Genomic DNA, 12,616 nt, shown 5'->3' with positions numbered 1-12,616 from the left:
TCAGGCTGTATACTCAGTGCCGTAACTAGGCAGGTGCAGCAGGTGCACAGGCCCAGGGCCCAGGACGAAGGGGCCCCTGAAATGGATTTGCTGAAATGAAAATTATTTATAAACAATTGTTATATCATATTTGTTTTATTATTATTTTTGCTGAAATGAAAATTATTTATAAACAATTGTTATATCGTATTTGTTTTATTATTTCCCCCCCCCCAAAAAAAATTAAGGGGCCCAAAAATAAAACCTTGCACAGGGCACATGAAAAGCTAGTTACGCTACTGTGTATACTGTATATGTATAAATAAACCAGTTTCTGTCACCTGTTTACCAGGGCCAGATTTAACTGCCTCCCCTCGGCGTTATTAGAGGGCCGCTTCCAAGGAATTGCATATGAAAAGCGACTTTGTATTTGCAAAAAAGGGGAGGTCGAAACAATCACACATGTTCTCCTCTCCTGTGATTTATATAAAGATGCTCGTGCTAGATTTATCTCTCCATGTATTGAAGCTTTTCCTGGTAGATCTACAAAGTCGCTCCTGATTCATCTTATGTCTGACACTGATAAACATATCACTGAATCAGTTGCTCAGTTTTTAAATGTAGCTCAGAGATTACGTAAAAAGGCAATTTTATCTTAGACTGACTATACTAGAACAACTAGATCCTGTACTGTCTTGTCTTATTTGTTTTAATTCCTTTTGAATAATCAATTGTATATCGGGTCAATGACCGCATAATAAAATTTAATTTGATTTGATTTGATTTATAAATAAACATATCCTATAAGACACCACAGTCTCCGCTGACCTTCTTTCCAAGGAAACCAAACCCTGGCACCCCTGGAAGTCCCACACCACTGGGAGATTGTGGTGTGTGCAACAATATGTTATAGATGCAAATATAATTTAAATACAAATGCAATACCCCTCCCTGTAGTGAGGAAGACTGTGATGTGACCAGGTGAGCCTTTTATCTACCTGCTCAATCTGCTGTCCAGATGCTCATTGCTGATGGGCACCTCTATGGCTCCTATCACTCTCCTTTGTGGGGATTCTTTATCTTTAAACCAGACATGGACCAGAAAGTCCTTCAAACAGAGGGCACCTTCAGATGGAGGGTTGTCCTCTGTAAAGTAGGGCATATGTCTGCCCTACCGCAAAATCTGGAAAGGTGTTTTAACAGCAAGAAACAGTAAATGGTGCATTGCTATTCATTTCCTCTTTAATTCTCACTATAGCCTTTTGAATTCTAAATTATGGGGCTTTTATAATCTTGTGAGGAAAATGTTATCTCTTCCCTGGATGAGTCCTGGTGGGCTGGGGTGCAAGCTTTAAATCTCTGTCTACCAAGAAAATGGTTGAATTCTATCTTCTAGGCGATTGATGATGATGATATTGACTATAGAAAGGGCCATAGCTGCCTGTTCTCAAGAGAACCAAACAATGGTCAGCGCTGTAAAAAAATAATGTACTGGGGAAAAGAATGAATGGCCCATTACCATTCATTGGCCTTAATTCTCCCCGAATGCTTATGAATTCTATATTATTGAGCTTTATAATTTTTTGAAGTGTGGGGCATCTCCTGCATGTATTTCAATGGTCTACAATAGCCTTCTCAATGGTCTAGAATAGCCTTCTTCAGTCTTGGTCCCCAGATGTGGCTGAACTACAACCCCATCATCCCTGACCATTGGCTAAGCTGGCTGGGGAAGATGTGAGTTGTAGTCCAACAACATTTGGGGAGCCCAATATTGAAGAACTTTGGTCTAGAGGGCAGTCTCAAAGTGTGTAGCGGTCCACCGACAAGGTGGTCCAACATTCCACCTTCTAGGCAACAGCTGCCTTTGTGTTCCTCCTCCAGGCTCACCTGTCCTAGCCGGGGCTTTGCTTTCTTTCTGCTTCTTGAAACAGCTTCACGTTGCTCTATAGTAGGCGTGGAACACCTCTGTGGCCCACTGCCCCAGATCTTTATCTCCCCCACCTCAGCCAAATTTGACAGCGGGGCGAATGCACCCAACTGTCAATAATCTGCTGCCATAATGATATCAGGTGACTGACAGGTGGATGGTTCCAGTACGAAACTAGTATGCACACCTGAACCAAGCAGGATTGAACAGCTGGTGGGCAAAGGGTTCAATCCTGCGTTCTGTAGGTATCAGCTCCTTTTGCTAGTTCCCCACAGGGAACTAGTACATGCAGCTGAACCAAGCAGGGTGGAAAACACCCACTTACCCTTGCTCATCAGGTGAGGTCACCCACCTATCAGAGTGACATCACTTGACTGACTGGTGGGCATCATTTAGGAAAAATGGCTTGCTGGCCAAATTTGAACCTCTGGTGGACCAAGACCTGCCTGTGCCACGGAGGTTCCCCATTCCTGCTTTATGGTATGCCCGGCTCTGAATCCTATATTTGATATCTCTGCATAGTAGAAAACAAACAACAGAGTACATCCCCATCCAAAATAAATCAATCTCAGACAGTGAGGTAGGATGCCAGTATTGAGATTTATTTTTAAACACAAGGGTGCAATGTAAATTCCTCATCATCTTTTCTGCTATCTAGTGTTCTCCCCAAGATCCTCCGTGGCGCAGAGTGGTAAGTGGCAGTAACGCAGCCGAAGCTCTGCTCACGGCCGGAGTTCGATTCCAACGGAAGGAGGAAGTCGAATCTCCGGTAAAAGGGGTCGAGGTCCACTCAGCCTTCCATCCATCCGTGGTTGGTAAAATGAGTACCCGGCATACGCTGGGGGGTAAAGAAAGGCCGGGGAAGGAACTAGCAATCCCACCCCATATATACGGTCTGCCTAGTAAACGTCGCAAGACGTCACACTAAGAGTCGGAAACGACTCGCACAAAAAGTGCGGGATGCCCTTTCCTTTAGTGTTCTCCCATGAGTTCATTTCAGTTGAACTGCTATGGCTTCATCCACAAAGAATCTTGGGAATTGTTGTTTTGTGAGGGTGCTAAGAACTACAGCAAGATACCCTGAGCTGTGCGGGAGGTTATGGATTCTTAGCAACTTCACAAAACTATATTTCTCAAGGATTGGACTGTAGATATGGCCAAAGGATGATGGTGGTTTTTTTTGTGGCATCTGCTTTCATTTTCTAATTGTAGCAGAAGTCTGTTTTGTTCCAGGCAAGATCTGATGGTGGCATTTTTCCTAGATGAGGCGTCCCTTTTTTCTTGCACCAAATCCTTCAGTATCTCAGTTGTTTGCAAGCACCTCTTTGATCCAGGCATTGTAATTGCACACAGGTGCGTACACTCCAGGCAAGTTTTTCTGGGCGCATCCATAACCCCAGGATACAACACCGGTCAGTTTTCCATCACACACCAGCGGCCCACCAGAGTCTCCCTGCAGCCAAAATTAACCAAACAAAACATGAGTGTCCATCCTAGAACAAGAGGAGGGGCTAAGCCTCACTAGTGCATGACTCTCTCCTTAATTCCACCCTCCAAAGGAATTTTCCATTTTGTCTTAGTTTCTTATACTCCCACTCTTAAATTCAATTCTCCACATTTTTGCAGCAATTTGTAATTATTCTTTTTAAAAAAATCTTCATGAAAGTTTATCAGCATTTTAGTGTGAATTTCTCCCAATGCACATATTTTTGTACGCAGGTTTCCCCAAATATAATGCATTTTTGTATATTATTTTTTGCTAATGCATGCTTTTTAATGCACACTTTCTCCTACTTTAGGCATTTTTGTACACATTGTTTGTTTGGATAAGAGCGAACTATGAAAGGTAGTTGTATTTCGGTTTGCATATTGTTTCAAGAAGTACAAATTAGGTAGTTTACCAGTAAAATGCAAAGAAAATCAAATTTCTCCCACAGAAATTTGAATTCCCCTAGTAGGAATTCATAAGAACATAAGAACATAAGAAGAGCCTGCTGGATCAGGCCAGTGGCCCATCTAGTCCAGCATCCTGTTCTGACAGTGGCCAACCAGGTGCCTATCAATACCTATCAGAGCTTTTCTACACATTACACAGAATGAAGCTGTGGACTATATTGTGGACTGTACCAGTTTGTCTCAGATTGTGGACTGTATCACTTCCGAATGTAGGGGGGAGCATCATAGTTTTGAAATGATCCCCTCCCTGCATGTAGAAAGATAACACACCAGAGAACAATGCTAATCCTTTCTCTCTGATGTGCTAGTTTATTATATGCAGGGAGTTGATCAAGTGGGGGGAATTTAAAAAAAATACTCTCCACCTGCAATTTGAAGTAATATGAACCCAAAGTCTGCCACCTCAGTCTGCATTATGTGTAGAACAGTGTTCTGTGGCCAGGTCTATACATACTTTCCTGGTGTAGTAGAATGAACTGTCCTACTTGTAAGTCTTCGCAACTAGATAATGAGCACCATAGTGAGCAAATTAGGTCAAAACATTTCCTCCTGATCTGCCAGCTTTGAGCTTGCATGGAGTTTCGTGTTGCTGTTTTTGACGTGGAGGAAAATGACCCCTTCAGTTTCCAGTCTCCAGCATGACTGCTGCTGCTTATGAAGCCAAAAGGGCACAATCACATTCAAAATTGACAGTAGACTTGGAGGGAACACCAAGGTTTGCAAAAGTACCAAAAACAGTGAGGACTGAGTGTGCTCAGTGGCCACTGAATGCTGGCTGACCATTGGCAGGAAACTAGAGAACCAGGTGGGAAAGTCAGCAGAATGGAGTGTTGTGGAGCAGGGCATGGCTGCCTGGAACAGTGCACAGGAGCACTTCATACTGCACCATTTTGTTGCAGGTCCCACTTGTTTAATAAATGGCATTCCACATTTGGAGATTAAAATGGTACACTTCCACTTCATTCTGTTCCATGCATATGTGTGGTATGTCTGTCTGACCAGGCTTCTCCCTCATCATCTGCCCACCTGGCCATGTCACGGCACCTCCCCCTCTGTCTCTCTCACCTGACAAGAGTCTTTGCCACCCTCTAAGAAGCCAGCACAGAACATGTTAGAAGTGATGCGGCCAGGATAGGAAGCGTGGCAGGTAGAAGATGACAGGATGGGCAGGTTCAGGCACTGCAACTTGTCTGGGTACTTAACTGGAAAGAACAAAGATCATGTCAGTGTAAGGCTAATGTGATCCCAACAAACTTCAGAGAGAATGCAGGTCAACCAAACGTTATATGGGATCCATTCTTTCCCATTCATTCAAGAATTTCTCCACCCTGGCCAGTTAAAAGCTGGAGAAAAACACTATTTTTAAGCAGGAGGATTCTCCAGAGTTGTCAGAGGACTGTGCCTTTTGCAGCAGCTTGATCTGTAGAACTCGGGGGGCATGGGAGGGGAGCTGTACATGGCATGGAGATGAGCACAATCACCTCCTCGTGTCTGCAGATCAAGCTGCTGTTAAATGCACAGGAGCAGGGCCAAGTAAAAAGATGCTGGCAACCCAACTGCCAGTTGTCCAGATCATTGCACCTGTGTAATCATGTGCCTTAAAACCAATTAATCCATCTATTGAGCATGTTTCTTTTGTCTCTGCTATTTCTCAGGTTTATCAAATTCTGCAGGTTTTAAACCTTCTAAATCTGAACAGAGACATTAATGTGTGTGTGTGGGGGGGAAAGAACCTATATAAAGGGCAAAATGGTGTTATCATACCTCTTTCCACTCTCTGTAAAAAAAAAAAAGTATTCTCTCCAGCCCAGAGATAGGGAAACTCTGGCCTTCCAGACATTGCTGGACTCCAGCAGCCACTGTCCCTGACTATTGGGCATGCTGGCTGGAGATGATTTATTTATTTATTATTTGATTTATATCTCGCCCTTCCTCCCAGCAGGAGCCCATGATGTTTGGGTCCAACAACACCTGGAGGGCCACAGGTTCACTGTCCCTGATTCGTCCCATGCTCTCTTTCGAGCAAAATCCATGGAGATCAATAGCCCCTTTTCTCCTGTCATGAATCCACATGTAGATCAGGAGCAACTCCATCGCAGTCATGAAGCCCTTCCTTCACTAGCAAATCTGGTTCTCCAGTGGGGATGATCTCGAGAGAGGAAAAGGTGTGGCATGGCTCCAGTCCCACCCACCGTTGTCTCTGGCCCTGCCCACTTTGATTCAGGCTCAACCCTCCACAGTCTCTGGCCCCACCCATTTTTGGCTCAGGTCCCACCCACCACCGGCACACAGCCACCAACTGACTACCCCCAAGGGAAGACAGCCCTTGGGGGGAGGGAATAAAGTTCTTCGCCCCTAGCCTGAAAGTGCCCCCAATTCTCATAGCAGGACAGGACAGTGATATTACAAGGAAGTCTCCCCTTACCTCCAGATGTCAGAGTGTTCCCCCAGCCTGAGACAAGGCAGTTCTCTCCTGGCACAGGGCAGCTTTGGGAAACTTCAACGGGCTGGACAAAGGCATTGAAATTGACTGGGTGGGCGAGTTTGATCAACATGAAATCGTTGTCAGCACTGCGTGCGTTATAGCCAGGGTGGGGGATGGCTTTTTCCACCTGAATGTGCTGCTCAGTCCCTTCCGTCCGGGAGGTGTCATGTTCCCCAAGGTGAGCAACAAGAGCGCTGGGACTGCAGGGAAAAACCTCGGTTTGAGCAGAAAGATCCTGCAGCAACTCTCTGCTCCCCCGTTCATGCGCCCTCAAGTGCTTTGTAGTAAATCTTCTCTAGACCAAAAGAAGCACAAAATCTGGGGCATGGCAGGTCTTTCTTTGAACCTGGCCTCAGCCCAAGTACAACCCAGACCCAGTTTTTAAAAATCCTGGGACTCGGTCATAAAATACATGAAAGAGCAAAAAATAAATAAAGAGTAGCTCTCTGAAGTCATAGAATCACAGTTGGTAGGGGCCTATAAGGCCATGCAGGAATCCAACTTAAAGCATCCCTGACAGGTGGCTGTCCAGCTGCCTCTTGAATCCCTCCAGTGCTGGAGAGCCCACCACCTCCCTAGGTCATTGGTTCCATTGTCATACAGCTCTAAGTTAGGATCTAGCTGCCATCGTTGTTAATTTCACCATCTCATCACCTCTCACTCTTCTCTGCTGCCCCAGTTTCTTGTGGCAGGAGGGAGGATGTGGTTTTATTTGTATAAAAAGAGAGAGCGATTGCTGAAGCAGATATGCAGATGACCGTTAGAAAGTTACCAGGTTAGTCTGCAACAGAAAGCTCCAGCCGGATTTGCTCGGGGGTAGGGACTTTAGAGTGGGGGGGGGGCACGGGAGATTTATGTGGGAAAGGCATCTTAGAGATGGGTTTGTTTGTTTCTTACTTATTTGATTACTTATTGATTGATTGATTTCATTTCACATTTATATAACACTTGATTGTAATAGAACCTTTGAGCAGTTTGCAAAAAAACCCCATTAAAATTATCAATAAAAGAAAAGACTGTCAAAAACGCTCAAAAATAATTACAATCAACAGTAAGCTAAAAAAGATATATGATTTAATCTCAACTTCTACATGTCTGTAGATCCCCAGATGATTTACAGGGGCAGGAGGTCTTTCAGATAACCTGGGCCTGAGTTGTTCAGTGCTTTACATGTTAACCAGCAGATCTGGAACATGGCCCGGTAGCTGATTAGTAGTTAGTGAAGCTTCTTCAGCAGAGGTGAAATATGTGCATGCCCAGGTGCTCCACTCAACTGCCTGGCTGTAGCATTCTGCACCAGCTGCAGCATCCAGACCACTCCTGAGGGAAGCCCCACAGAGAGTGCATTACAGTAGTCCAACTGCAAGTTACCAATGCAGGAATCATACTGGCTCAGTGATCTAATCACCCCTACCAAACCCTCTGTGCCCTGAGGAGCCTTCAACAGAGTCATGTTCCTTCTTAAAGAACGATCAGTATCGATTCATCAGCCTCACATATTTGTGCACTCACTTTTTGTAGCAATGAGCTGCCGAGATGATCCAGCGGTCATTAATTAGGGAGCCTCCACACCAACGGTATCCAGCGCCATAGGTTAAAAAGACTTGCCATGGTTGGGAGTGATCCGGGCACTCATACCCACCGATGATCTTATCGTCATCATCGTAGACGTGCAGTTGTGCTGCCGCTGCAGGCAAACGAACAGATGTGGACTTTCATTGGGGACTGGGATTGCCAAAAAGTTTCCCCTTGCAGGGCTCCTCTGCCTTAATAACATGGCAACCCACTACACAGCTCACCAGCCATGTAAGGCAGCCCGCCAGGGGCTTGATAAGCCTTTGCTTGCCTGGGACTAGAAAAACAGAAGGGGTTCTCAGGCACCTGGCTGGCCCTGAGGCATGGCAGATGTGCTTGCAGCTTAGTGTGCAGGGAAGCCAGCCTACATGATACTGAAGCTGCACAATGGGCGAAAATCCAAAGCTGAGCATGGATATGTTTATCAGTTACAGAGATGCAGATAGGAGGAGCGGGGGTATGCCTCCGAATGCCAGTTGCTGGAAACTGCAGGGGGAGAGAGTGCTGTTACACTCAGGTGCTGTTTGCAGACAGGCATCTGGTTGAGCACACTGTGTGAACAAGATGCTGGGCTAGTTGGGCCCCCTGGGCTAGCAGGGCTCACCTTACGTTCTGATGTTCTTAAGGATCACAAAGCAGCTTTTTTGCTGAGACCTCAGCAGAGCCACTGCTATGCAGAGTAGATCAGATGTGGGGAACCTTTGGCTCTCCAGCGGTTGCTGAACTACAGCTCCCATCAGCCCCAGCGAGCATGGCCAGTGGCCAGGGATGATGGGAATTCTAGTCCAACAACATCTGGAGGGCCAAAGTTCCCCCACACTTGGAGGAGATAATGTGCGACATAGGCAAATACTCAAAGGCATGCTCTCGTGTGCCACCTACTGGATTTCTGCTGAACACGCCGCTGTTAAAGACAGCCGTCCAGGGGAAAAAAAAGTGTGTGGTTCGTCACCGCAACAATCATGCCAACAAAATCTAAGTGATATTCCTATTTTCCAGCTGGGGGATGGAAGGTGGGGAGGGGGAATTGCAGAGAGGGCTGCCACGATCTAGCCCAAACGTTTATTTCCACATCAAGTTATCCATAGTATCTGTGGGGCAAAAGGAACAGGGTCTCAGTAAGGTGGCCAGGTCTCTGGGTTTCCAAATCCCAGTTGCTGGAAACCTCAGGAGGGGAGAGTGCTCGTTGCATTCGGGCCCTGCTTGGGGGCTTCCCATTTGGGGCATCTGGTTGGCCACTGTGAGAATGGGATGCTGGACTAGGTGGGCCCAGTTGGACTGATCTAGCAGGGCTCTTCTTTGGTCCTTATGTTTGGCCTGGAGTTCCAGGGTTCTGCCTTTTTCGTGGGGTCTCCAGGGGAAGAAGTTAAATCTCAGGGAGGGTAGCAAAGAGGAAAGAGTGGGGTTGACAGGGGGTTCTCCTCCACTGTAAAGTTTAAACCACCTCATTTTTCTAGCATATGTGTATAAAACATGGTGCCAACGTGGTGCCCTCCAGACGTTTTGGTGTATGGCTTCCATCAGTGTTGGCAATGTTGGCCGGGGCCACTAGAAGTTGTAGTCCTAAATCTCAAGAAACCAGGAGGACCTAGAATCCTGACAGAGAGCGAGAGAGAGAGAGAGAGAGAGAGCAAGAGCAAAGCAATACTCCTGTCCTGGAGATCAGTTAGACCAGCCTTTGAAAACCTGGTATCCTCCAGATGTTTTGGACTTCAACTCCCATTGGCTGTACTGGTTGAGTAGCGAATGAGAGTTATAGGCCAAAACATCTGGGAGGCACCAGGCTGGTGAAGGCTGAGTTAGAAACAGATGAGTGAATTCTCTCTCTCTCTCTCTCTCTCTCTCTCTCTCTTTCTCTCTTTCTTTAAAAATCACTTGCCACCACAAGACTCCCTGCTCCAACAGGCATCACCCTTGAATCCCACACTTCACCCTGAATCTCAAGGTCTGTGGGGCAAACTAGATGCTACCTTGGAAGCTCTATGTTTGATCTTCTGGTGGTTTTGCTGTCATTGGTTGAGCCAAGTCAAAATTTCTCAGAAAAGAATTTTCTTTTGGGGAAGTCTCTCGTTCCCCTGACTTGTGGAGGAATTACAGATGGCACAGAATATTTAGCAGAAAGACATGTACCCCCAACTGTTGTTCCAACCCTATTTTAATATTCTTGAACAGGAAGGAATCAGCTTGCCCCCTGCTCCTCATACTCCTCCTCTGTTAACCCACCTCTACTGTGTGGGAACACTGGAACATAGGAAATGACCTTATTTGGCGTCAGATCATCGGCCCATCTAGCCTAGTATTGTCTACACTGGCTGGCAGCAGCTCTCCATCATCTGGAGATCCTGTGGCTTGAATCTGGGACCTTCAGCACGGAAATCAAATGCTCTGCCACTGAGCTACAGCCCTTTCCCAGTGGTGGCTCCATGTCAGTGGGGCAGCACCTTGGCCAGCTCCTTGAAAGGAGAGGGCTCTACTGCCCCATTGACACAGAGCCACTAGCCACCACTGGCCTTTCCCCATCTCCTAGTGAGCTAATAGCGGCATGCAGGGAGGGCTTTACATCACGAAAATGGTGGGGAGGTTTATATAGGCCCACACCCTGCACTACGTCCCCAATCAAATTTGCAGACCCCACAAGGTTGCAGTAAGTACAAAGAAAATTTTCTGAGAGTTGACATCAACTTTGTCCTACTCAGAGTAGGCACATTGACATTCATGGACCTAAGTTAGCCGTGTCTATTAACTTCAGTAGATCTACTCTGAGTAGGACTAGCATGGAATACTACTCTGAATTTTGGCCCTCAACCTCAGGACAATTGACCATCCTAATCATGTTAGAATTACAGGGTCTAGTTCCATCACATTAAATAAAACTCGTTGTTGCTGTTACAAAATAGGAGATTCACCCCAGTGCTCCCTATAGTTGAAGGAAATGCCCTTATTTGGCAACATTGCCTCAGAGTGAGGTCGATAGTAATGTAGTATTCAGGAGAGAGAGACCTTACCTGCAGCACCCAGAAGAACTGCCAACAGGAAGATTGCCATTGTGTCACGAGAAGACCAACCATGGTCATCCCGGGCCTTTTATATTTTGCCATCACTCCCCTTATCTTACAGCTGCTTGGTTGACAGGCCAAAAATAGAACAGGGCAACCCTGCTATCTATATTTTGAGGGAAATAATTGCCAGTTCCACCTGCCACGTTCACTGAAAATAATCCAGTATGCCATGTCCTGATCTATTTTAGAGAAAGTACAAACATGGTTGAGGTCTGAACCATCCACTTAGGCATTAAGCCCAGAGTTTTTTCTCTTTCTGGCCCTCCTCCTCTCCAGTATGCCTTTGTTGTTGCTGTTGTTTAAATTTATATTCTGCCTTTCCCCCCAAAGGATCCCAAAGCATCCCTGACCATTGTCCATGCTGGCTGGGGCTGATGGGAGTTGTGGCCCACATCATTTGCCGTGCCCCCACGTGCCACCCACTTGCTGCTGGATTATATCCTTGTTCACTCTGTATTGTCTGACCGCTGAAGAAGACCTTGTGTCAAAACGTGTTTTGTCATGTTTTCAAATCTGCTTTTATAATTCAAGCTTCATTAATCAACAATTAATTTCATCACTCTGTTATACATATTTGTTTTTAATTCAGTTTTCCAGACTTCATTACACATATTTTTACATATAAAATACTCATCTTCCACATGTCTTTTTCTCCGTTTAGTGTTCTAAGATTTTGGTAGTTATAGTTGCATAGTATTTGTTTGTAATTTGTTTCTCATTTTTTCATGAAGTATCTGTATATATTATTCTGGAAGCATTCAATATATATCCCAATTCCAAAGAAAGGGGATCCCAGGGAATGCAGTAATTATCGAACTATTGCCTTAATATCCCATGCAAGTAAAGTAATGCTCATGATTCTACAACAAAGGCTCTTACCATATATGGAGCGAGAAATGCCAGACATCCAAGCTGGATTTAGAAAGGGAAGAGGCACCAGAGATCATATCACAAACATACGTTGGATAATGGAACGGAGCAAGGAATTTCAGAAGAAAATCATCTTGTGCTTTATAGAGTACAGCAAAGCCTTTGACGGTGTAGATCATGAAAAACTATGGAATGCTTTAAAAGAAATGGGGGTGCCACAGCATCTGATTGTCCTGATGTGCAACCTATACTCTGGACAAGAGGCTACTGTAAGGACAGAATATGGAGAAACCGTCTGGTTCCCCATCAGAAAGGGTGTGAGACAGGGTTGTATTTTATCACCCTATTTGTATAATCTATATGCAGAACATATCATACGGAAAGCAGGACTGGACCAAGATGAAGGAGGTGTGAAAAATAGAAGGAGAAATATCAATAATTGAAGATATGCAGATTATACCATACTACTAGCAGAAACCAGTAATGATTTGAAACAAATGCTGATTAAAGTTAAAGAGGAAAGCACAAAAGCAGGACTACAGCTGAACGTCAAGAAGACTAAAGTAATGACAACAGAAATTTATGTAACGTTAAAGTTGACAATGAGGGCATTGAATCTGTCAAAGATTATCGATACCTTGGCACAGTCGTTAACCAAAATGGAGACAATAGTCAAGAAATCAGAAGAAGGCTAGGACTGGGGAGGGCAGCTATGAGAGAACTAGAAAAGGTCCTCAAATGCAAAGATGTATCACTGCACACTAA

General features: G+C 45.2%; 1 protein-coding gene across 1 annotated transcript; it reads right to left on the bottom strand.

Annotated features, from left to right (window-relative positions):
- Window positions 1–2,804: 2,804 nt before the first annotated feature.
- On the bottom strand, window positions 2,805–6,637 carry LOC133370201 (trypsin-3-like). The gene is made up of 3 exons (XM_061596087.1): window positions 6,288–6,637; window positions 4,928–5,064; window positions 2,805–3,359 (listed from the first exon to the last, which is right to left on the bottom strand). The coding sequence occupies exons 1-3, from the start codon at window positions 6,415–6,417 to the stop codon at window positions 3,210–3,212; spliced, it is 417 nt and encodes a 138-aa protein (XP_061452071.1). The 5' UTR covers window positions 6,418–6,637; the 3' UTR covers window positions 2,805–3,209.
- Between the last annotated feature and the right edge of the window lie 5,979 nt (window positions 6,638–12,616).

Source organism: Rhineura floridana, chromosome 15 (genome assembly GCF_030035675.1).
Source record: "Rhineura floridana isolate rRhiFlo1 chromosome 15, rRhiFlo1.hap2, whole genome shotgun sequence".
NCBI lineage: Eukaryota > Metazoa > Chordata > Lepidosauria > Squamata > Rhineuridae > Rhineura > Rhineura floridana.
The sequence above is the reverse complement of the archived record's forward strand: the minus strand, read 5'-3'. Positions and strand labels throughout refer to the sequence as shown.

Excerpts from the sequence above, each read along its gene's own strand:
- LOC133370201 (XM_061596087.1), bottom strand. The coding sequence starts at position 6,417 with ATGTTGATCAAACTCGCCCACCCAGTCAATTTCAATGCCTTTGTCCAG. Across the intron at positions 5,065-6,287 it reads GAACACTCTGACATCTGGAG|TTAAGTACCCAGACAAGTTG; the intron begins GTAAGGGGAGAC and ends TGTTCTTTCCAG. Across the intron at positions 3,360-4,927 it reads GTGGCAAAGACTCTTGTCAG|GGAGACTCTGGTGGGCCGCT; the intron begins GTGAGAGAGACA and ends TTTTGGCTGCAG.